The sequence below is a fragment of the Marmota monax genome, unplaced genomic scaffold (genome assembly GCF_021218885.2).
Source record: "Marmota monax isolate L192 unplaced genomic scaffold, Marmota_monax_Labrador192_F-V1.1 WCK01_AAM20220418_F8-fsc00012, whole genome shotgun sequence".
Lineage (NCBI taxonomy): Eukaryota > Metazoa > Chordata > Mammalia > Rodentia > Sciuridae > Marmota > Marmota monax.
In genome coordinates, this window is record NW_026695227.1 from 25,682,270 (window position 1) to 25,705,276 (window position 23,007).

General features: G+C 37.1%; 1 protein-coding gene across 4 annotated transcripts in view; it reads left to right on the top strand.

The window, feature by feature from the left end:
- Window positions 1-23,007, top strand: part of Tmem117 (transmembrane protein 117) — a 469,276-nt gene that overhangs the window by 232,732 nt on the left and 213,537 nt on the right. For 3 of the 4 annotated variants that reach the window (XM_046436360.2, XM_046436357.2, XM_046436358.2), the window contains exon 4: window positions 22,134-22,233. The exons of the other annotated variant lie outside the window; for it this stretch is intronic. In XM_046436360.2, the coding sequence (XP_046292316.1) occupies window positions 22,134-22,233 (100 nt within the window). The remainder of the gene's footprint in view (window positions 1-22,133; window positions 22,234-23,007) is intronic. 4 annotated transcript variants of the gene reach the window in all.

The window sequence follows — 23,007 nt, forward strand, 5'->3', positions numbered from 1 at the left end:
TTTTTCTAATTGCTAGTGATGATGAACATTTTTTCATGTGTTTGTTGATCGATTGTACATCATCTTCTGAGAAGTGTCTCTTCCGGTCCTTGGCCCGTTTATTGATTGGGTTATTTGTTTTTTTGGTGTCTAGTTTTTTTAGTTCTTTATATACCCTAGTGATTAGTGCTCTATCTGATGTGTGATGAGTAAAGATTTGCTCCCAAGATGTAGGCTTTCTATTCTTTGTGATGTTTTACCATTAACATTGTACTCATAAACTAAGGGATCTTACCTCCCATTGCAATCAGGATGAATTTGACTATCTGTTAGTTAAGTTGATGATGGTATAATAAAAAAAAGTGAACAATACCATTTATTGAAAATCAGGGATCAGGTACAATGTTTAGAATTTTATAAGAAATTATCTCATTTATTTTTCAGAATAACCCTATGTATAAACTCTCACCAATTTCTGATAAGCTCTAGGGAAAAAGGTTTGAACATGGGTCTCCTTGACTTCAGAACTGTCAGTGTTAAAATACTCTATTTATATCTGCCTGATTAGCACATTTTAAGAAACATTGATTTGTGGTCAGTATGAAAAAGAGGGAAAGAATGAGTCTCATCTGTATATTATCTATTTTTATAGAAGGGAAGTAAGAATCTACTGAAAACCTAGACCTCCTTTACTCTATTGTGGAGTGATTCATGACCATTGTCATAATTAAAGAGTTGTACACTGTGGTATTGTATTTTAATGTGAGTTGACATGGAAATACAAATCATAGAGATACTTTAATTGTTGAAAATATAAGATATAGTGTTGAAGGGTAGACAGAAGCACACACTGAATTTTAGACTTTCCTGATAATGCTAGTGAGTCACATTTAAAATACTTCAATGGTATTTAATTACCCTCCAATTATGGGTTTATGTAGTATTTCTTCCATAAGAAATATTCAGAGTTTTACTCCTTTGATCATTTTAATACTTACAACTCCCAAGTCAACTTTTCCAAAACAAATCTTGTTTCCTTTGTAGAGAGATGGCTAGAATATCTGTGGAACATTTCATTCATAATTTAGGAAAGGAATAGGCAATCATTGTAGGATAGGGTTTTCAGAAATTGCTCATGTCCTATAATGAACCAATTTAATCCTATGGCAAAAGAAGTCCACAAATGTCTGACCAAATAAATCCTTTCTATGTTTGTTTGTTTATTTCTATATTATTGTTTTTTTTTTAATTCTTACACTGAATAGTAAAATGAGTAAAATTTTCTCAACAGTTTGAAGTAAACTAAGTTGTCTTTCTTAGATCTGTTGAACTTGGATTGATGCTTCCACCAAATTGAATTTAAAATGGATAGTTTATTTTATCTCTTTCTTTAGTTGTTCTACCAATTAAGCAAGTTTAATACGCCAAACTTAAGCAAGTTTAGGTTGCTATTTTAAAGAAAACTGCAACTTCCCACTTCTCACTGTCCTTCTTAGATATATTCATCATGGCAGGCACTTCCCACTTCTCTGTGTTCTTCTTAGATATATTCATAATGGGAGGCAGGAATGAGGTAATGATGGTGCCTGTAAACGAGTGGCTGGGAAGTACAACTTCCTTGTAGCTAGATGTACACTACTCCTCTAAGTTGTTTTTGACAGGCCTTTTGGTTTTGGTAAATTAAGGGATTCACCTCTGAGTTTAGGGCTACCTTTTAGGTTGCTATTGAATGAATGATAAAACTTAGGACTACTGAATTTAGATCTCAGAAATACCATTTTCTTGATAGCTCTGGAGCAGCTGAACAAGTGACTAAATCAGGCCTTCTTGTCAGCCTTCTGTCACTGTAACAAATACCTGAGATAAATAAACTTAATATGTGAAAACGCTTATTTTGCCTAATGGTTTCAAAGGTTTCAGTCCATAGTCACTCTACCCAGTTACTTTTGGCTTGTGACAAGGCAGTAAAAATCATGGAAAGAATGTGTAGTAGAGAATGCTGCTCACTTATGGCAGGCAGGAAAGAAAGAGAGGAAGAAGGGTTTAGGATCATGTCTGCTTCGAAGGGTGTGCTAACACCCTTTCACTAGATTCCACCTCTTAAAAGTTCTGTCACCTTCCCGTGGTACCACAGATTGACAGCCCAGCTGTTTTAGTCAGCTGTTTAATTACTGTGACCAAAATATCTGGCAAGAACAACTTAGAGGAGGAAAAGTTTATTTTAATTCACAGTTTCCAGGGTCTCAGTGCATAGATGGCCGACTTCATAGTTCTGGACCTAAGGTGAGGCAGAACATCATGGCAGAAGGGCCAGGTGAAGGAAAGCAACTCAGAATATGGCCACCAGGAAGGAGAGAGAGAGAGAGAGAGAGAGAGAGAGAGAGAGAGAGAGATCTGCTCACTAGGGAATAAATAGAAACACTAAAGGCACATCCCTATCACTTACCTCCTCCAGCCACACCCTGCCTGCCTACAGTTACCACTCAGTTGATCTATGTAAGTAGATTCTTGCACTAATTAGGGTAAGGCTCTCCCAAACCAATTATTTCACCTCTAAATTTTCTTGTGTGTCTCACACATGAGCATTTGGGGGACAGCTCCTAACCTATAACATTCTGCCCTGACCCCCCCCCCCCAAAGCTCATGACCATCTCACAATGCCAAATACATTTAGTCCATTTACAAGTCTCCATCGTCTTAACAGTTTCAACATTGTCAAAAAATTCTAAGTCCAAAGTCTCTGAGATTCAAGGCAAACTCTCAGTGTAAGCCCCTATAAAAATCATGAGCAAGTTACATATATCCAGTATTTAAAGGCACAGAGTAAACATTTCCACTCCACAAATGGAAAATAGAGGTATAGAAAGATGGGATGGGACCAAAGCAAGACTGAAATCAAATGGGTCAAACAATAGCTTCTGGGGCACAAGGCATCCTGATGTTTTCTTCGAAGGCTTGCTTAACTCCGCTTTTTTGGTCTTGCTGGTTGCAGACCACATGGCCTCTCTCTTGGCTTGTTTCTGCTTGATTCCCGCAGCTTTCCTTGGCAGACATCCCACAGTACTGGCATCTCTTAATCACAGGGTATCCACTGCAGCTCAGGCATCTTTCTCACATCTTCATCAACCACTTCTCAGGGCCTGTCCACAGGGACTCTGACCCTCTTGGCTTTGTCTGGCCTCCCAGTCTTCCTTGGAAATCTCAGTAGAAGTCTCCATGACCCCCTAACTCCAGCATCCTGCAATCCTGCGGAACCAGCACTACATGGTTGATGTCAAAGTCAGCCACCATCTCAAGCAGTAGCCAAGACTCCAGGGGACAGGGCTAGAAATAACTTCCTAGGCCCCCTTGTGCAAGTAGGATGCCCTGCTGGTCTCTCCTCAAAGGAATTTTTACTTTTATATCCTTGAACCTGAGATGGGAGTGGTCTTGCCCATTCCTGAGATGCCCTCAAGCCAAGTTTCCTATTGTCTCTGGACTAAGTATTTTACATCTCTTTGGTGGCAATCACAACTTCCTTAGGCCCAATTTGACTATCACTTTTCAGGCCAAACTGCAAGTTTTTCAACTCTTTCTTTAGGAAGCACCCCAAATATAGTACTTCCATCTGCTTGAGTGAAGCCATTTCTACATCCGCTTTTTGCTTTGCTCAATAACCCCTGGAAAGTAATTTATTCTCTCTGTGCTATTATCCCATCTGGTCAGTGAGGCTAATCACACTTAACACCAACCTCCATCATGTCAGTCTTCTGACATTAACAGAGGATTATCCATTGAGTGGATGCTGAAAGTCTCTTTCTAAGTATTAGTGGAAGTATAAGGAGTAGGAGCAGGGAATAGTATTCTTTGTATATTTAGGTAATAATATATATTCTCGTAACTCCGTTCCTTCTTTTTACTACCCCCATCCTCTAAATGATGAAATTCATGAGTTCTCATCCCTGTTTGCTTTTTTTCTTGCTAAACATGGTTTCCTGACATGACATAGAATATACCTTTACAGGGCTCTGTTTATTTCCGTAATCTGACAGACAAAACCAAAATCTCTTCTCTATTCATTTCCCTCTTAATAAAAGTAAAGCCTCCAAAAGGCATAAGAAGTCATGACACTCAGTTCAGAAAGCTCAAAATTTGTGGCTACTTTTTGTACCCAGTAGATTGAGAGTCCTGAGTTTTCTCCCCAGGTTCTTAGATACCAGTTTTAAAAGAATGGCATTGATTTTAATCATGAAGCCAGTTAAGACAATTTCAGAATCCCCAATAGTCCACAGCATGAACAATGATGGCATTTTCTGTTAACAACTCTGCAACACTGACTGTGGGCAACATTCTTTTTTACAAAACTGTATAAACCCAGAATGAATATATTAGCAAAGAAAGTGAAAGAAAAAATAACACTGTTCAAGCCGATACTCTCCATCTTTCTTTACCATATAAGATTTTTTTTTTCTCCTTTGGATGAAAGATGATGGTATTTATGGAAAAGCAGAAAACTTTGTGCCCGTTACTGGAATGGCCTATTTGTTTTCCATGGTAGACTGCAAGACCATGGATAGTAAGAACTGAGGATGAGTGTGGTTCCTGGACCACAGGAGAAACCCCTTAATAGCTTTTTTAACTGTAAAATAGCTTTTCACTCATTTCTACCGCTATTTCCTTATCCAGACCTTTTTCTTTCACCAGATTCACTGCGGTAGCCTCCTAACAGGTTTAATTTCATTTCTTCATTGCCCTATCAATCAAGTCTCCAGGCTGTTGTCAGTTTAGTCTTGATAAAATACAATCTGCAGCATCTGACTTTTAAGCTTAGAATACTTGAAAGCTTCCTTTTACTCAAGATTAAGTTTAGACTCTTTAACTTGGTGTCCAGGAGGATCTGATACCTGCCTGCCTTCCCAGCTTTGACCCTCTATTCTGTCCCTTCTCCATTAACCAACTCCTTAGTTGTGCTTCTGTTTGGGGATACCTTAAGGACTTTGAATACATCATTGTCTCTCATCTCATTATTTTTTCGAATCTTATTTTTTTCTTCTTCAATTCCCCCATATCTCTTGCCAAATATAAATTATTTTATCCTTTAAATTTTAATTCTGATGCTATTTCCACATTATGTCCCCTGACCTCATAGCATATTATTGTCATTATTGTTATAATTGTAGCATTTCTTCTCTTTTATCCCTAGTTGTAGCAACAATCCTCTTTTACCTTGAGCTTTATATCCCAATGAGTCAGTTTTGCCATGGTTTGTGCTGTCCCCAAAAGACATGTGCCTTGGGCTCCTAGATATGACTTTGGCCTGATTCCTCTGCTAGTCATTGTTCAGTGCAGTGGCTAGTGGCAAACACTATGTAACAGTCTGATCCTAAATTCAACTAGTGAGGGGGAGAGAAACAGGAGAATTTTGCCAACTTCCAATGATTTTGATATTATCTATGCTGGACATGGAAACTGTCATGATATACATCTGAATGACAATACAGATCATGCTTGACTTTAAATGGTTTCAACTTACTTTTTTTTTTTTTCAAATTCATGGTAGTACAATAAGCAATATGTATTCAGTGGAAATTGTAGAATTTTGAACTTCTCCTGTGCTAGTGATATATAGTATGTTTTTCTTTCACATTGCTGGGCATTGACAATAAGGCACAGGTCCCACTAAGCCACAGAGTAAACAAAACTGGTTCTATGTTGCAACGTGTTGCCAAGCTAGAATGGGAAGAAGGTGGGTATGTTTTTTGATTAATGCTATTTTCAATTTGCTATGAATTTATGAGGACATAAACATACTTGAGTTGAGGAACGTCCATATTTGACCCTCCTTTAAATTCTTCTACTTCTTTGAGCTAAGAAATCTCCATAGAAATCTTCACTACACCTTTGTTACAGATTTATTGAGTTAGGTGGATTATCAGTTTTGGTTTTAGATCATTTTAGTTTTGTAAATCATGACCTACATAGTTTTATCTCTCCTCTCTAATCTACTGACGCATTTTATCCTTACACACATCTTGATTTCTTTATTTAAAAATATGTATAGAGCCAGGCATGGTGGTGCATGTCTATAATCCCAGCATTTTAGAGGCTGAAGCAGGAGGGTTGCAAATTTAAAGCCATCCACAGCAACTTAGGGAGGCCCTAAACAACTTAGAGAGACCCTGTCTCTAAAAACAACATTCAAAAGGGCTGGGATATGGCTCAGTGGTTAACCCTTGGGTTCAATTCTCAGTACCAAAATCAATTATTTAATTAATTTAAAAAATAAAAATATGTTTGGAATATATTGTTCAGTGGGCCCAACTCTGTTTCAGAAAGAAGAGGAAGTGATATTGAAATATTATTTCTTGGGCTGGGGATGTGGCTCAAGCGGGAGCGCGCTCGCCTGGCATGCGTGCGGCCCGGGTTCGATCCTCAGCACCACATGCAAAACAAAGATGTTGTGTCCGCCAAGAACTAAAATAAATAAATATATATATATAAAAAAGAAATATTATTTCTTGAATAGATAGGTAAGAGTTGACCTTTGTAAACAATAAGGGAAAGTGTCCCAGGCATAGGGATAGCATTGCCCAAAACCTCAGAAGTGGGAACGCTACAATTCAGAATGATTGGAGATTGCTATGTGCAGTAGATGAAGAAAAATAGTAGGACTGAATGTCATGTTATTTTGTTAATCAACAAATTTTATTAGAAATTGGTAAGAGGAAAGAAAAGGTTTATTTCCCCCTTGATGAGCTCTTCAAGTGTTATAAAGTGTATGATCTTATTAAAAACAATGCACATAGTATTTTTCTTCAATCTTCACTTTCTAGGCAGAGGTGTTTTTCTCTTTAAACAACACAGTTCATTTGTATAACACTTTTTGAACTGATGTTGTCACCCTTTTATTTTGTTATTGTTTTAAATAGGTGCATTTTCATCTGTGGTTTTAAAACACATTTTTTCATTTTACTTTCTAGTTATCAGGTGTTGTTTGAGAATATAATGCAGCCATTAGCAAAGCGACTTTGCAAAACAAAAAAATTTTTTCCTGTATTGGTGAGTGAAATCTTGCACTAGCTAGGCAAGTGCTTTACCACTGAGCAAAATTCTCAGCCCTTTATTTTGAGACAGAATGTTACTAAATCCCTCAAGCTGACCTCGAACTTTTGATTCTCCTGCCTCCACTTCCTCAGTCGTTGGGATCATAGGTATGTGCCACAATGCCTGGCCTTTCCCCAATTTCTTAAATAAACTAAAAGAATATTAAAATACATTGAAGCTCATCTTGACTCATAACTCATGTTTCCTAATTATTTTTTGGTGAAAACTGACTCCAAAATAAACAAAAGTAGTTTGGGTGGGGCTCTTTTTACTTATTATGTGACTTTGAATGCAACTGTGTGCCTGGCACATCACCTTATGACGGCAGCTTGCTTCAACCAGAAGGTCTCTAATTTAAGTCATTCTGGTTTTGTTAATCACCAAAGATATAATTATGTCATCATATGCTGTGTGTTTTTAAATCAATGATTCTGAAACAGACTGCTCTTTGATATTTTCATCATTTTTTCATGAGCATCCAGAGGGAATTCAGAAAGTTGAAAGCTGAGCACCCAAAGAAGACTCTAGATGCCTCCTGGTGGCAGGATATTTGTGGTTTTTCTGAAAAAGAATGACTACTAATCTGGTGAACACCCTGTCTCATGAATAAATAAGGACCCTTGTTGGAAGACAAGAGGTTGTACATAGTTTCTTTTCATGGGTGCTAGCTTTGATCATTCCTAATCTATCCAAATGTACTTACTTGTGTCATTTCAGTGCTTATAATTATTATGGTGCTTACGATTCTTGACAGTGCTTATGATTCTTGTAACACATTCTACTTTCCAATGGTCTTTTATGTGACATATGAGACCCTGGGTCTGTGTCGTGACTCTGGCCACAAATTACCTTCCATTTTACCCATGCAGCACATGGGAGCTTTAGCCACACTAGTGATTAAGTCTGGCTGTGCGTTAACATCACCAGAAGGTTTATAAATGTACTAATTTCTGCTCCCAACACCAGCTTAGTTAAGTGAGATCTTTTGGGGATGGCCTAGGCCACGATGTCTCTTCAAAATGTAACCATGTGGCTCTTACATATAACCAGGACTGACAATGAAGGGGGCCTGGGCAGGAGTGAGGGGTGAGTTAGGCATGTTCTATTTGTGTGGCAGTGAAGGGAATTGAGATATCTGGAAATAGTGTCTTGGGGAAGTGGCACTTCCAGGTAGGCATTTAAGGAAGCAGCTTGAAGTGAACAGACTGGAGTCTGGAAGACTTGCTGAGGGAGAAAACCCAGGGCAGAGTGTGGGAGACGGGGCCTGAAATGGTTCCTGGACTATTGTCTGGTATCAATGAAGGTGTGTGCTCAAAACAGGGAAGGTTATACTGGAAAGAGAAAAGAACTAGGAAAAAAGGGACAATTCAGTTGAGCTGACAACAAATACCTCAAATTTGTCAAAATCGTAGTTTTCTGTTTGTTGCCTTCTGTTTTGGGGTTTGATTCTCAATGTAGATTGTAAGGCGAACTAAGGTTACTGGAAATGTCATCAGTGCAATGTGAAATACAAGTTGCTATCTACCTGTTTTTCCTTGCCCAGTACACTCACTGCTTGACTACAATAATCAGATATGGTTCACCAGGCTCAGACACAAAGATTTATCTAGAGGCAACCCTTCGGCCTGTTCTGCCCATTTTAAGAGCTCCTATCTCACAGATCCAGGAGCAGGATGAAAAGCTGACTATGTGTGTAACCAGAGGGCCTTCCTTTCAGCCCAGGAATTGCTGCTGGATTCCCTGGTGCCTACCTATGAAAAGTTTCTGATTTTGTATCCTGGTGTCCACATTATTATTAAACCGTCTCTCTGGATTTGGTGATATGATTTTTTAGTTGGCAGAGCACCCCTAATTTGGCCTTAATTACCTGCTAACCCCTAGATGAGGGATCCCAGTTTGGACTCTGATTGCTCAGGAACCCCTCTTGCTTTTGAGGGTTGGGACACAAGGACACATGACTGGCAGCCATAATTAAAAGTTCCAGCAATGTGTCCCCTGTTCCCTTCTCCTATCCTTCAGGCCTCCTGCTTACATGTAGTAAATCATCTCAATTAAGGACTTTATGAAGATGTTTAAAAGTATATTTTTGAGTATGAGTGAACCTACAATCTGTTATTCTATCAATAAACTGACCATTAATATACACATGTTCCATTTGGTTTGATATCCACTTCTATTTCTTCCTCCCATCCAATGCCAGAAAGTGGAATTTCCCTCCCTTTCTCTTTTGATTTAATTGGTATTCACTGAAAGCTTATAGTCTCAAGCATTGGGCTAGGTACTTCTGCCTGTATTCATTTAATGCCCTAAAACTATCAAGATTCCAGACTGGCTTCTGATCTTCCAGGTTCTGCCTGTTGGTGATTTCTGTGTTATTGAACTTTCTACAGCATTTCTCACGGGCTGATGACTGCTGAGTTCAGTGTGCTAGTTGCAGAATATGATTCTGTTAAAGGGGATGGTCTATTTTTAATAGGAAAAAAATAGGTCATTTGATAAAAATACCTAACCTACACATGACCTCTGCGTTCAACAGAAATACCTTTGGATTTCAACTGTGAATACTTTTGGATTTCAAAGGAATGCTTTTAGGTGGGACCTGAATGTGAACAATTTACCTGTTCACATGTACCCATTCAGATGTGGGCAGGACTTACATGCTCAACAGCACTGATAATTCTGGTGTAAGTAAGGACTTCAGAAAGGAGCTAGAAGAAAAAAAGGAGCCACATAATTGTGTGTTGAAATGAAACAAAACTCATTACTGCTGTCGGCACAGGTATGAAATAATGGGAACTGACTTAAAATTTCAGAAATATTATAAAATCTCATAGTTTGAATTATAAAGTATTAAGGGATGACCACATGTATGCTTCTCAATGACCTAGTATTGATGAGAAGCACTATTTATACTTAAGGGGGTACCATTTTGTGTGTGTGTGTGTGTGGGGGGAAGTGGAGGTGATGTCACAGAACTTCTGATAAATTTTAAATTTGGGATTGCAGGGGTTTTAAAATTTTTTTCAGATGTCAAAGGGATTTATAGTTTTAGATGTAAAACAAATAGATCTAAATGTAAATTGGTAACATGGCTTCTCTGGTAGTTAGTTAGGATTCAGCTTGGCTAGGCTGGGGTACCCAGTTATTAATCAAACACTCATTTCAATTTTGCTGTGAAGGTGTTTTGTAGAAGTGAATGACATTTATAATCAGATGACTTTAAGGAAAAGAGCCTACTCTTATCATGTGAATTGGCCTCACCCAGTGATTTGGCAGATTTTGGTGCAAAAAAATGGTTTCCCAGAGAAAGAAGAAAACTTAACTGAAAACTACAACATTTGCTCCTGCCTGAGAAATGCCAGCTTACTGTCCTGCCCTACAGGCTGTGGAATGGTCAGCCCCAAAATTGCATTAGCCAATTCCTTAAAACAAATCACTTTATCTGCATGTAGGTATTGTGGCTTCATCTCACATTCTGTGTCCCTATCACCTAGCCATTCACTGTCACCTGCTAGGTCTGTTTCTCTGGAGACCCCTTACTGACAGTTTCTTTAATGAAAAGCATCTTACAGATATGAAATAGAAAACATCCAGGTAGATGCTGTGGTAGGAGAGAGGGGCTTGTCCTTCTAATGTTCCCATTTCTGTGAAGTTTTAAAAAGCAAGCTTCCTTAAGGCAGAGCCTCTGCCTCCTGAGTCACCTGCCTGTCTCCCTGGGCGTTCCAGAAGCAGCCTAGAGCTGCCCTCTCTGCTCCCTGTAGCATGCCCTCCTGCTTTAAGTCTTCTTTTCCTTTGGAGAACTATTTCCTTGTACTTCAAATGCTTTTTCCCCCTCTGTGAGTCCTTCTCTTCTCCCTGCTCCTCCCCCTCACACTGGAAGAATTAGGCGCCTTTCATCCTTGCTTCTCTTCTTATGCATAGCACTTTCCACCAGGGCTTGCTGGTTTGTTTGCAATTCTTTTTTCATTTGCTAAATGGTAATGACCATGTCTTATTCATCTTGGTATTCCCAGCATCTAGCACAGTTTCCAGCATATAGGAGATGTTCAATCAATATAGTTGAAAGAATGAATAACTATCTGGCTCCCTCCTTCAGGGATAAGCAAGCAGTGGCCTTAATGTCAAGTTGCAAGAAGGCTGGGAGGCAGCCTAAGTGGCCAGTCTTTCAGGGCAGGGTATGTTCTGAAGCTCCTTAGACCTGCATTGCCTGAAGAGAAATCCCCAGACAGACCTTTAATTACTACAAAAACCTATACCGTCAGTATTTATGGGGGATTATATGTATTCCAAGCAGATTTAGGCTGATTGTGCAGAAATCTTTGGCATCATATGTTGGTGATATATATAATGCTTCACAAAATCAAGATACAAATTTGGGCTTGATATATTTTAACCTTTCTAATTAGTTCTACCTGTATTCTCTACCAAGGAGTACAATATCCTTTTGAAGTTTTACTTGCCCAATCAACCTTAAACTTGATGCCTTGACCTAGTTCAATATAGAGTCATTGAGTCTATGTTTTTCAGACAGCAGGTAAAGAAAAATCTATGCCATCTGATTGTTCTTCACATGTGTCTTTTCAGTACTGCTATATGGTGTTGCTGTTATAGCTACAACGGCGTTGTTGTAAGGACTTCTGCCCACTAAGCAATAGTTCCTTCCCTAGCCCAAAGCCTGCATAGGTCACAATGGAGTCTCTAAACAACCCCCCATGGCTGAGTTCAGAAGAGCTTCCACTCATCACACCAGGTGCTAAAAACAGCTCTTCCACCCATTCCCCTTAGTAAATGGCCCAAGGGCTAGGCCTGCCACCCATTCCCCAGGCTTTGTTTGGAGAGGTCTCATCATTCTTCCTTACCACTGGGTCCTCCTCAGCAAGTCTCCATGCTTCCCATTTGGGAAGCAGATCTACATGCTTCCTCCCTGCTGATCAGCTTTACAAGTGTCTTAGAGAGCTGTGCTAGATTTATGGAAGTGTATCACACCCTTTCTCACTCCCCTTCCCTGGTAACTCTTACCTTAACCCAGAGAGCTACTGGAAAGTTACTTGAAGATTCTTTGTGAAACTGAGGGAATTTGCCTTGACGTGACTTCCTACTTTACCCTTTGAGATATATAAAGTATATATAAATTTTTATGGGTTTTTCAAGTGACACTTGACTTTATTTCTACCTTATCAGGCATTAGTGTACATAAAAATGGTAGCCCTGGAATGCAACTATATTATCACTTGTCTGTTAAGGACACCAAGAAGCATGATCAGTGAAAAAGCAGAAAGATGTTTAAAATGCTGTACCTTATGGAAGAAGCTCAAATGATCTAATTTCTAAATTTGAATTGTCTATAGGCTTTAAAGTAGGGGCTAAATTACATTGTAGGCACCTAATTCTCTTTACTAAATCATTAATTTTAATCTTCATATTTTATTATTCCTTTACCTTTGTCCTTGTTCTAGCTAAGATATGTCACTGATTGCACTGCTCCAATAAGCAGAGGCTGAAGCAGACTTCTGGATTCTTCGGTCGTTCCTACACCTCCCTTTATAGCAACCTCCAATTCAACATTAAAAATAATTTTCTTCTAAAAAGCTATGTTGATCTTTTATTGCCTCAGTGTTTCTACCACAAAATTATAAGAATAACTACTATTTCTGGAGCTTCTACTATGCTAATAGATTGCTTATTTTTTTGAAAAAAATTTGGAAGTACAAATAATATACCTATATTAAAATACATGCAATGCATATATGCAGCTTAATTATAGCAAAGTGAATTATTATAAAATGATATTGAGTGACTACCATATTGTCACCATTCATGGGAAATGAAAAATTTCTAGTATTTGGAAAGCTTCTGGCTGAATTTTCTAATAATAAACCTCTCCCTCCAAAGCTACCACTGTCTTATTTTTTGGTTCTTCACTTTCTTGCTTTGCTGCATAGATTTACCATTTGTAATATGGTCTCCAACATTACTTAGTTCTGTCTGTTTCTGAGCTTTATATATTTGTAATTATACAATATGTTCTCTTTTCTTTTGTTGGGTTTCTTTTGTACATTGGTTTCTGAGATGTCTAGGCTTTGTCTAACAATAATTTGTTCATTTTATTGTTAAATCATCTCCATTGTATGACTATGCCATAATATATTTATCCATTCTTCTGTTGATAGACATTTGAATTGTTTCCAGTTTCATACTGTTATAAATAATGATGCCATAAACATTCCTGCATATTTCTTTTGGTGCCTATGTGCACATCTGGGCCTCGGTTTTTCTAATGGGAAAGTTTCTGATTACAGATTAAGTTATGTGAATAATTTCGGATCTATTTTTGGTTCTTTTTTATTCCTATGTACATTATGGTAAATTCTATTGTCTCTATAAATTTGTCAGTTTCATCTAAATTTTCATTTTTATTGGCATAAAGTTTCTTAATATGCATACTTAGCTTCTTTAATTTCTGCAGTATCTTTAGTAATACCACTTTTACATTTTCACATGGATTAATTGTACCTACTTATGTTTTGTTCAGTCTTGTCAGGGAATGATCAATTTTACACATTTTCATAGGACCAAGTGTGTTCGTGAATTACTCTTTATTCATTAGGTAGTTTGTTAATCCTCTTATTCAAATCCTTTATGCCCCGACACCCACACCTTTGTCTTCTTGTTCCATTGGCTACTGAGAGAATTTCATTGATATCTCACATTTTTAATGTGAATTTTCCTTATAATTTTTGTTGATTTATTTTAATTTACATATCTTGAGGACATATTCTATCTTCCTGATGAGTTGAAACATTTAGTTTTAGGATGGCTCCTATTCATCCATGATATTATTTGCCTTTAAATATTCATATTCATAAAACTACATCAGTTTATTTTTGTTATTGTTTGTATATTGTCTTTACTATTTTACTTTTCACCTTTAGGTAGCCTTAGTTTTAGATTACTTTTTGTAGACAATATATAACTGAATTTTGCTTTTACAGTACTAAAATATATCTTTATTCTGTCCTCACAATTTTTCTTTGCTTTCTATACTATTTTTTTCCTCTAAGTTCCTTGGTTTTGCTTAGTTTTGAGCTTTTTCTGCCCTTTCTGATTTTTTTCCTCAAATATATGGAAATGTCTGAAGTCTGCTCATATTTCAGTGTGGGCAACAAAAGATGGTTGGAAAGTTCAGTGCATGGACAGGCTTGTTGATGGGTGAGAACTGCGGGACAAAGGTTGTGATTGTAGGGATTTGGCCTTTTCACTGGGGGACCCTCAGTTGTTAATATGCCTTTGGGGAAAGCTTATAAGTTTTTCTTTGAGATGAATTTCTGTTTTCTCTCACTCACCTCCCATGTGGGCAAAGGAAAGGGTTCCCGCTGGAGGGATGGGTTAGCTGCAAAATAAAAGCTAGGAAAATAGTACCATAAAGTAAACACCAGAGACCAGAAATATGTATTCAGAGCGGGGGCAGCAAAGGCAAAGCCGACCAGAGGGCTGCAGCTTCTAACAATGAAAGGAGTCTGCGCTTGCTTTATTTATAGCAGTACAGATTAAAAGGGATCTATAAGAACTTCTTCACGACAAAACAAGATAGGGGTAGGGGAAAGCAGGCTGTTCGGTTCTTAACGGGTCACCCCATCTCCTGTGCTGTGCAGAATCTCTGTTGGAGCTAGGTAGGAAGTCACATGAATCCAGCATTCTCAAACCAGCAGGGATGCTACTGGGAGTTCCCAGCACCAGACTTTCCTACCCAATGGCTTCTATGTGGTGGATTTAGTGCATGCACAGTGCACAGATGGCTCCCCACAAATTTCAACCCAGACAAACAGCATAGTGGATAGTGGAACTCTTTCAGATTGATCTGGCTATCTATCCCTGTAAGATCTATATACGTGGAGATCTATATATACAACTATATATACATCTATATATGGATCTATAGAGATAAATAGATAAACCAATCTTAGAAACTAGGTGGGATGAAAGTCGTTCTTCTTTCATTGGCTAGAGCAGGGCTCCTGGTGGCCTAATAACTCATCACGGAGCATTTCCACTGATCCTTCTGAGAAGGTCCATCCTTTCTCTCCTTCACCCTTCAGAAATACCAAGCCTCCAATCCCTGAGCATTGTTGAGGTCCAGAGGCAAAACTCAGCTTTTTTAAAAAATACATACCCCAGAAAGAGTTACTACAACAAAGAAGCTGAAACCATTCCCTTAACCATTCCTCAATCAGCTTTCTAACATTTTATTAAAATTTCCCATCATCTGTCATGCCTTTGCCTACTCTGCAGGTTTATTCTTTTATTTATGTTTTATTCCTGTACTGTCATTTTGGTAGATTCTAGAGGAGGGAAACATAATTTCTCACTTGACCAAGTTGACATGTGAAAGTGCCTTTAGAGTGATGTTTACATGTGGCACCAAAGAATCTCCTGGGGAATTATATCTGAGAGAGGGTTGAAGCAAGGATATCTGGTTTGAAGACAACAAGCAGGTATTGAAAGAAAGATATTATTATAAATAAAACAGAATCTATTTTACACCTACTCCATTGACTCACACCTGAATGTGAAAGTAAGAAGCTATTGTACAAGAAAAAGTAAAAGTCAAAAGAGGCATTTGTTCATAGTCTTTGTGGGAATTTGAGACTGCAGTGCATCAGGACTTTTGATATTGGGTTATGGTGGCACAGGCAGGTGAAGTGATGTGGTGAACTGACGCTGATCTTAGAATTTACAAGGGTGGCACTGGTTGCAGTATTAGAATTTTGTCTTCATTGCTGTTGGCCTAGATTGGGTCTTGGCACACATATTGACAACATGAGGAGGGTCTTAGGTAGAGGTCAGTAGGAAAGAGAATCTTTGGAACTGCATTTGGCCTCAGTAACAACAGGACTTCATTACAGTAAGTGGTAAAAGAGACAACTAGTTCTGTGGGAGCTAAAAGGACTAGCTCCAACGGCATAAACAATTAGTCTCAGAAAACTGACTGAATTATTTGGGAGCAACTTCATGGATCTGAAATGTTCACAGGGTAAGTGGTAATGCAACTTTCACTCTGTCTTTTTTTTTTGTTTTTAAAACTGTGAACTGGTGTGGTGAAGCTTGTGAAGTACACATGCAAAAGCAGAGCATGAAATTCTTTACTGTTAAATCAAACGAAGCTATATAATTAGTAATGTTGCAGAACAAATTTATGGAGCAATAAGAACCATCTATCCTAATTTGAAGGCATTTGATAATAATAAGGCATTATCTGACTAAAAGGAGTCCTTACATGGAAGGACCAAGTTCAGGGAGAGCTGAGCACCGTAAGAGAAGATGCTTCAAAGTCCTGCATTTGCTATCCTAGGTCACTCTTATGTCACTCTTATGTCGTTGTCAGACTCACTACTATGAATCCTCTCCCAAGTTCCTGTACTCCTGTCTTCAGCTCTATTCCACAATGCTATACAATGTCTGATTATTCTGATCTTCTTTTACCTTCTTCTGACACTTCGTATGAGACTTATAAAAATGTTTGATCTGTCAGAAATGTAGCCTTCACTCTCTCCAAGCTACACATTATCTGTCTTTGTCTTTTTTCAACACTTTTTATTTCAAAATCAAGCTCCATTTGCATTAGCTAGCTGAGAGATCTGAACTCTTGATCTAGCTTTTTATCTATTCAAGGCACAGATACTTCACTTACTGTCACTCATTTGACATACGCTCCTAGTTTGCCCCACATATCTCAAAACGGAGACACATTCTAACAGATTTTTATCATTTAGAGCATATAGAAGCATTTTCAATTGAGGAAGAGAGCACTATTCCAAACTTAAGCACGCATATAGAATCTGCTCAGGTAAATACAAGTCTCCCTATTGCCTTGGGCAGTGTCATAAAGGATGGGCACATATATATTTATCCTTGTTCTTGTGGGGAATAATGAAAACCAGACTTAGTCTATAAGCTACACTAGTGACTCTTTTCTTGCATTCAATTTAGTGATATTCCTCTCAAAGGTATAAAAGTATTGTTGTATTGTTAAAATTGAACAACATATTCAATACCATATTTATAGGTTATAATATCTTTTCCATTGTAAATAGTTAACAACACTTTTCATTGGTACTAATAGAAGATCAGTCAAGTCAGCTGAAGAACAAAGATGGGGTTCAAAGGTGGTGTTACTTGTAGTAACAGGTGTGCCCCTTGGAACTCAAAAAGTGGGAGTGCAGGTCTCAGGCAGACATTGGAATTAGACTTCCACATCACCCTTGGTCTCTCCTGTTTCTTCTTACCTTCTTTACAAGAATCAGTCTGTTTGAATTTTCTCCCTGCTTCTGGACTCCTTTTATCTTGCTGTAGATTTTGTTCCTCAGTTCACAGGGGATAAAATGTGGTCCCCAACAATCATTGACATTTTGTAGTGAAATTTTTTTACCTCCATGTGTTAAGAATACTTAAGAGTTTTTGTGTTAGTTTCATTGTGTTCAATGCAGGACTTTTCTCACGTACGTCAACTCCTTACCCATGATTTACTTGTATATGAAGCCCCCAATCTTGTTTATGCTGCCCAAACATGACTGGGAGAGACAGCTGTGACATTATGAATCCAGCTGGCCACAGATGGATCTTCAGTGAAGCATGAATCAATTTTGGTTTGGTGATCTATGTTTACTGCCTCCTGTTAAACTTTCAGAGATTCAACCCCTAAATCACCTGGCATTGACTGCAACCACTTAGGTATAAGTAATAGACTGAAGTGAAATGAAACTTTTATTGTTAATGATCAAGACTCTCACCCATAAGACCAATTCATAATATTATAGTTTTATTATTTAGTTCATGTTAGAGTCTGTTTAGTTTAGTCATTTAGCACATAGGTCTCAATAGGGATGAAAGTTACTTGCTCATGTTGTTGAGTTGTTCCAATGATTATTAACCTTTTCCAGATCCTATATATTGCAGTTTCCACACATTTGTTATGGACTTGACAGTTAAGTTTGAAGTCTTAAGGAAGAATAAAAACTGAAGTTTTAGCCTATGAAAAAATTTATGTAGCATCTTTAAAGACTGTATTAATGATTGATATTTACCTGAAAGGCTGGTAGATCTGCATTATTTTCTAAATCTATGCATAGTAGAAATAATAGTTAAAGTACAAATAAAAACAACCAAAAGACATATGAATAGTTGAAATATTCAACTGAAGTGATGAACAAAACTGAAGTTTTAACAGTGCCTCCTAGTAAATATTTAATCCTGAATCACTTCTCCAAACCCATGTGTATGTGCAGCTCTACAACTTCACTTTCTTAAAGTTCATGTGATATTCAAACTGGCTGATTAAAAAATATACATACACTGTCCTTTACAATCCAACTGGGAATTATTGTTAAATGTTAATAGACAATGAAAATCAATGAAATAGTAGTTGAAAAATTTTATGACAAGTTTGCATATTAATAACTTATCCTCATATTTATCTGAAGCAGCAAAGAATAACTACTAGTCTTCATATATCACTGTTCGCTTTTCAGTACATTAGTTATTTCATAAATTATCCATGCTATCTCATCTGCATTGTTATAGCAACTAGAACTTATCATGTGCTCACAGCCAGAGGAAAGAATAATTTATTTTGTGTTGATCTGACTTTCTAGGTGATCATAGGATAGCAAAGAGCTACAAACGTCTTTGGGGAAGTAAAGTGAACAACCCATCAAACAATTTAAAACTTTTTAAGGCCTTTTTATATGGGAAAGGTTCTTTGTGATTCAATCCCATTTTATTTATATTCCTAGGGTTTAATGTACATAGGTCTACCCATGTCATATGGAAATAAATCTGAATAATTTGGTCACTTCATTAATTTAGAAGTTTAACAAATGTTTGCTGATCACTTAGTATATGCAAGCAGTGCTCTAGGCACTGGGGATTCATCCATGAACAAAATAGCCTGTCTTCCTGAAACTTATTATCTTGCTTTAGATTTTTTTCCTCTTGTGATATGGTCCTATTTCTTGACCTCATAGTAATTTTTGAATGGCTGACAGATGTCCTGTATAAAAATTTATATCAGATCTAGAGTATATTTTATTTTTCTAGAAAAAGCTCACTCGTTCCTCTGTTAGGGGAAAAGAGCAGAAGCTGACACTATAATCTGTCATAGAATGGACTGGGAAAGGACTGATTTGTGCTTTTATCAAGGGTATGTCCCTCTGTGCTTTGTTCTAGCCCTCCACAACCCTTATTCTCTTGGATCACACTCTTGGAAAGTTCTGAGGTATAATAGTCTCCTCAGCACAGTGAAGTTGCTGAATCTCCACATCCTTTATTTTTATTTTTTATTTTGTTGAACTGGGAATTGAACCCAGGTGTTCTCTACCACTGAGCTATATCCCCAGCCCCTTTTTGTTTTGTTTTGTTATTTGGAGACTGAGTCTCACCAAGTTGTCAAGGCTGGCTTCGAACTTGGGATTCTCCTGCCTCAGCCTTCCAATTGCTGAGATTACAGGTGAGCACCACTGTTCCCAGTTTCCATAGTGCTTTTTTGAGACTTATACTTAGTCTGATAGCCTCCTCCCCCAAATTCAGAATATGGCAAATGTCTTGAAAGGCAAACCAACTGTAGGTCATCTTCTCCTCTGGGTCCTCCTTTCTTTCTATAATATTGTTTTCTTAAGTTACCAATATTGTTTATTCAGATCATGAGACTATCCTCTGCCCAGGTGAAATTCAGATTGTTAACCTCTTGCCAAGCATGCAGAATTAGCAAGTGTGTCTATCAAAACTATAGCTAGCCTTCCCATGATTCTAACTTTTTCCATAATTCTCTTCAATCTAGTGTCATGTTATTTCTAGTCCTCATTGCTTTATCAAATCTTGGGTGCCTTTTAGAATTTTGGGTGGGTAATTTTTGTATTTTATTTAGATTTTTTTTGTTGTCCTTGGCTAGATCATCGATCTTTTGCAAACATATCCAGCCCATCCATATTTTTAGATATTGAAATAAAAGAATGATGCTTTCCCTTATACATATTGATACAACCACATGGAATGTACAATAACATTTTCATTTGATCCTCATGGTTCTAGGATTCATTGACAAAGCAGACAGATAGGAAAGTGATATTGAGCAAGTTCTTCAAAATAGGTGAAACTGAAAGAGCTGGACAGTTACCAGTGCCAATATTCTATAGTACATTGAAGTCACTCCTCAGAGTTATTTTGTGATCATGGTACTGAATGGACTAACACTAAGATGTCCTAGTTAACTAGGGGGTTCCAAGCAGAAGCAGCTACTTAACTTGGAACCTAAAATGAGTCCAAGACTTGATGGTAACTCTGAAGAGCTGAAGCTTCTGCAGGCTACTGTTATTTCCTCTCATAACTTATTTTCAAGGGAATTTTGTCTTGATTGTTGCTGTCCACTGAAATATCCAGTGCAAGGGTTTGAGGGGAATATATATTCTGTGTGTTTTTACATCTTCACTAATACTTGTAATACTGGTTAAGTGCCTATATTTGAGAGTCAATCAAGTTTAAATTCCAATCCTGTCCAGATACTACATGCTTACCATGAGCAAGTTGCAAAGATTATCTAAACTTCAGTTTCATTTATGTGAAATTGTAATAGGTAAAGGTACTTTGATATAAGTACCTTTTACTGTAACTTACATCAAAATTGATGGAGTCACTATTTTTAAAGGGCACAGTGTAAGCATGCAATTTATGGTAGTTATACTTTTTTTTTTGCTACTGTGGAGATCCATGGAATTGGAGACCCCAAATTTGGGGTTGTGACCATAACACATTTATATAGACCTTCCAAGGTAGGTGAATGAAACTTGTGGAAAAAGAATTGCTTTAAGATTTTATAAGTTTACCTTTGTTATTAAGTGAAACATTCTGGTTGTTATTTTGGTAGTAATTTAAATTATATGCATTTAAATAAAATTTAACATTGTTTCCTTGTATGGAAATTTTTCCCAAATCTTGATATTATTCTGAACATTATCCAGAATATTTGTTATATAGGTAACAAAAGAACCTGAAATAACTCTGTGTTGGAAGGGACACAACTGAATTAGAAATAATTTACCTCTTATTAACTTGAAAAACTTGCATTTTCACAATTTCAATAGGAAAAAAGGAGCATATCATTATCTATTATAAAATTAATCTAAGAATAATCAAATTTAATACTGAATATTATATAACTATCATTTATAATAAAAGGAACACAATTTAAAATAAAAATCAATCTGAGTTGAGAAAGGAAAAAAACAAACTCAGTAACTGAGTTAAAAAAAAAAAGGAAGGAAGGCAAAATTGATCCTAGCAACCATTCATTAGTTATGTATTATTGATTGGGCCAATTAAGTGAACTCTGGAGTCCCAATTTTCTCTAAGAAATCACAAAGTGGGAAAATAACACTTAATTAGTAAAAATTAGTATATGAGAAAATTGAAAAAGAAAATGCTTAATAAATGACACTGTGGTCTTATTAATGATGGTATTTAATGATCTATTGTTTCCTTAAATCTGTCTCTGAGTAGTGAAGAATATGAATTGGTGTTATCTCAAGCAAACATGAATTAGATATACAAAAATAAAGTGATAAAATTCAATATTCTAATAAATATAAAAGCCTAACTTAGCACCTTTTTAGTAGTTTTTGAGTTGACATAACTGCAGCTAACTTAGCTCTCCTCTCCCCTTTCAAGCTGTCTAATTCAGGAATCGTTTCTGCTCTGCTCAGTCTTGAGTGAGCCTGAAATGATGCCTTTGCTGAGTATTTCTGTTTGATTTTTCAAAAGCTGTTGCTGGTCTTGCAGTTCAAATATGAAATGCACATGATAATTGCTAGATCCACAATCAGCCTTCAAATCTAATTGAAGCTGACCCAGACACCTTCAGAGCTCTTCCCAGCCTTTCAAATATATAAGCATACGTGGTGAGACCAAAGCAAGGTAGCTTGTTGAGACCCAAGGGAACGTCTCTTTGTGTGTTGCTGAACTAAAACACTTTGACTAGATGGCTGTCTGAGTCCAGGCAATGTCTTGTGTGTTTGTTTCCACAGAGCATATATCATTACAGACTATATGGGCATCCGCAATGAAAGTTTCATGAAATTAGCTGCAGTAGGGACCTGGATGGGGGACTTTGTCACAGCTTGGATGGTAAGACAATTTTAACTTCTCCCATTTCTAACTAAGACAGAAGATGTGTTCCTAACATTGGAAAGACACTGCTTTTGATGGTTTGAACAATTATTTCTCTTTTGAGTAGAACAAACTTATGAGTATAGATAAGTCCAGAGATTATATGAAATATCTGTGGACCTAGAAAAAAAATTAGTGCGATTTGAATATTAATGATGGTTTTCCACAGGGACACACACACACACACACACACACACACTATATTTGAACATACAAACATATAGGTGTTCCTAAAATTAAAGGAAAATTTTTCCTTGCAAAATTCTAAATTGTATTGTGAAGATCTTTTTTTTTTTGCATGTATAATTTTCAGGTAAGAATTACGGTCTGGCTTGTCTCAAGACCATATGAAATATTTTTAAGAACTTAAAAAATAGATCTCTATATTTATTTTCCTCATTGAACCTACTAACTTATTGGTAACTAAGAGTTCTGACAATTTTGTTTCAATATTTTTTGTGTGCATTTTTACTCTTTATTATTTTAAGGCTACAACAAATAGGCCAATCCATATTTCATGCCAAGTTCAGTTGTTAACACAGTAAATTCTGTTCTTAACCATTGTATTAATCAAACTTGAAGATAGTATACTGCTAAAAGGCTCCAAGTTCTATAAATTTATGAGAGAATCACAGAGTGCCAAAAGCATAACCCCATACAGACACAACACTGTATCAACACCTTTCATAAATGCAGTTGTTTATCTTTGTCAGTCCATTCACTTGAAAATGA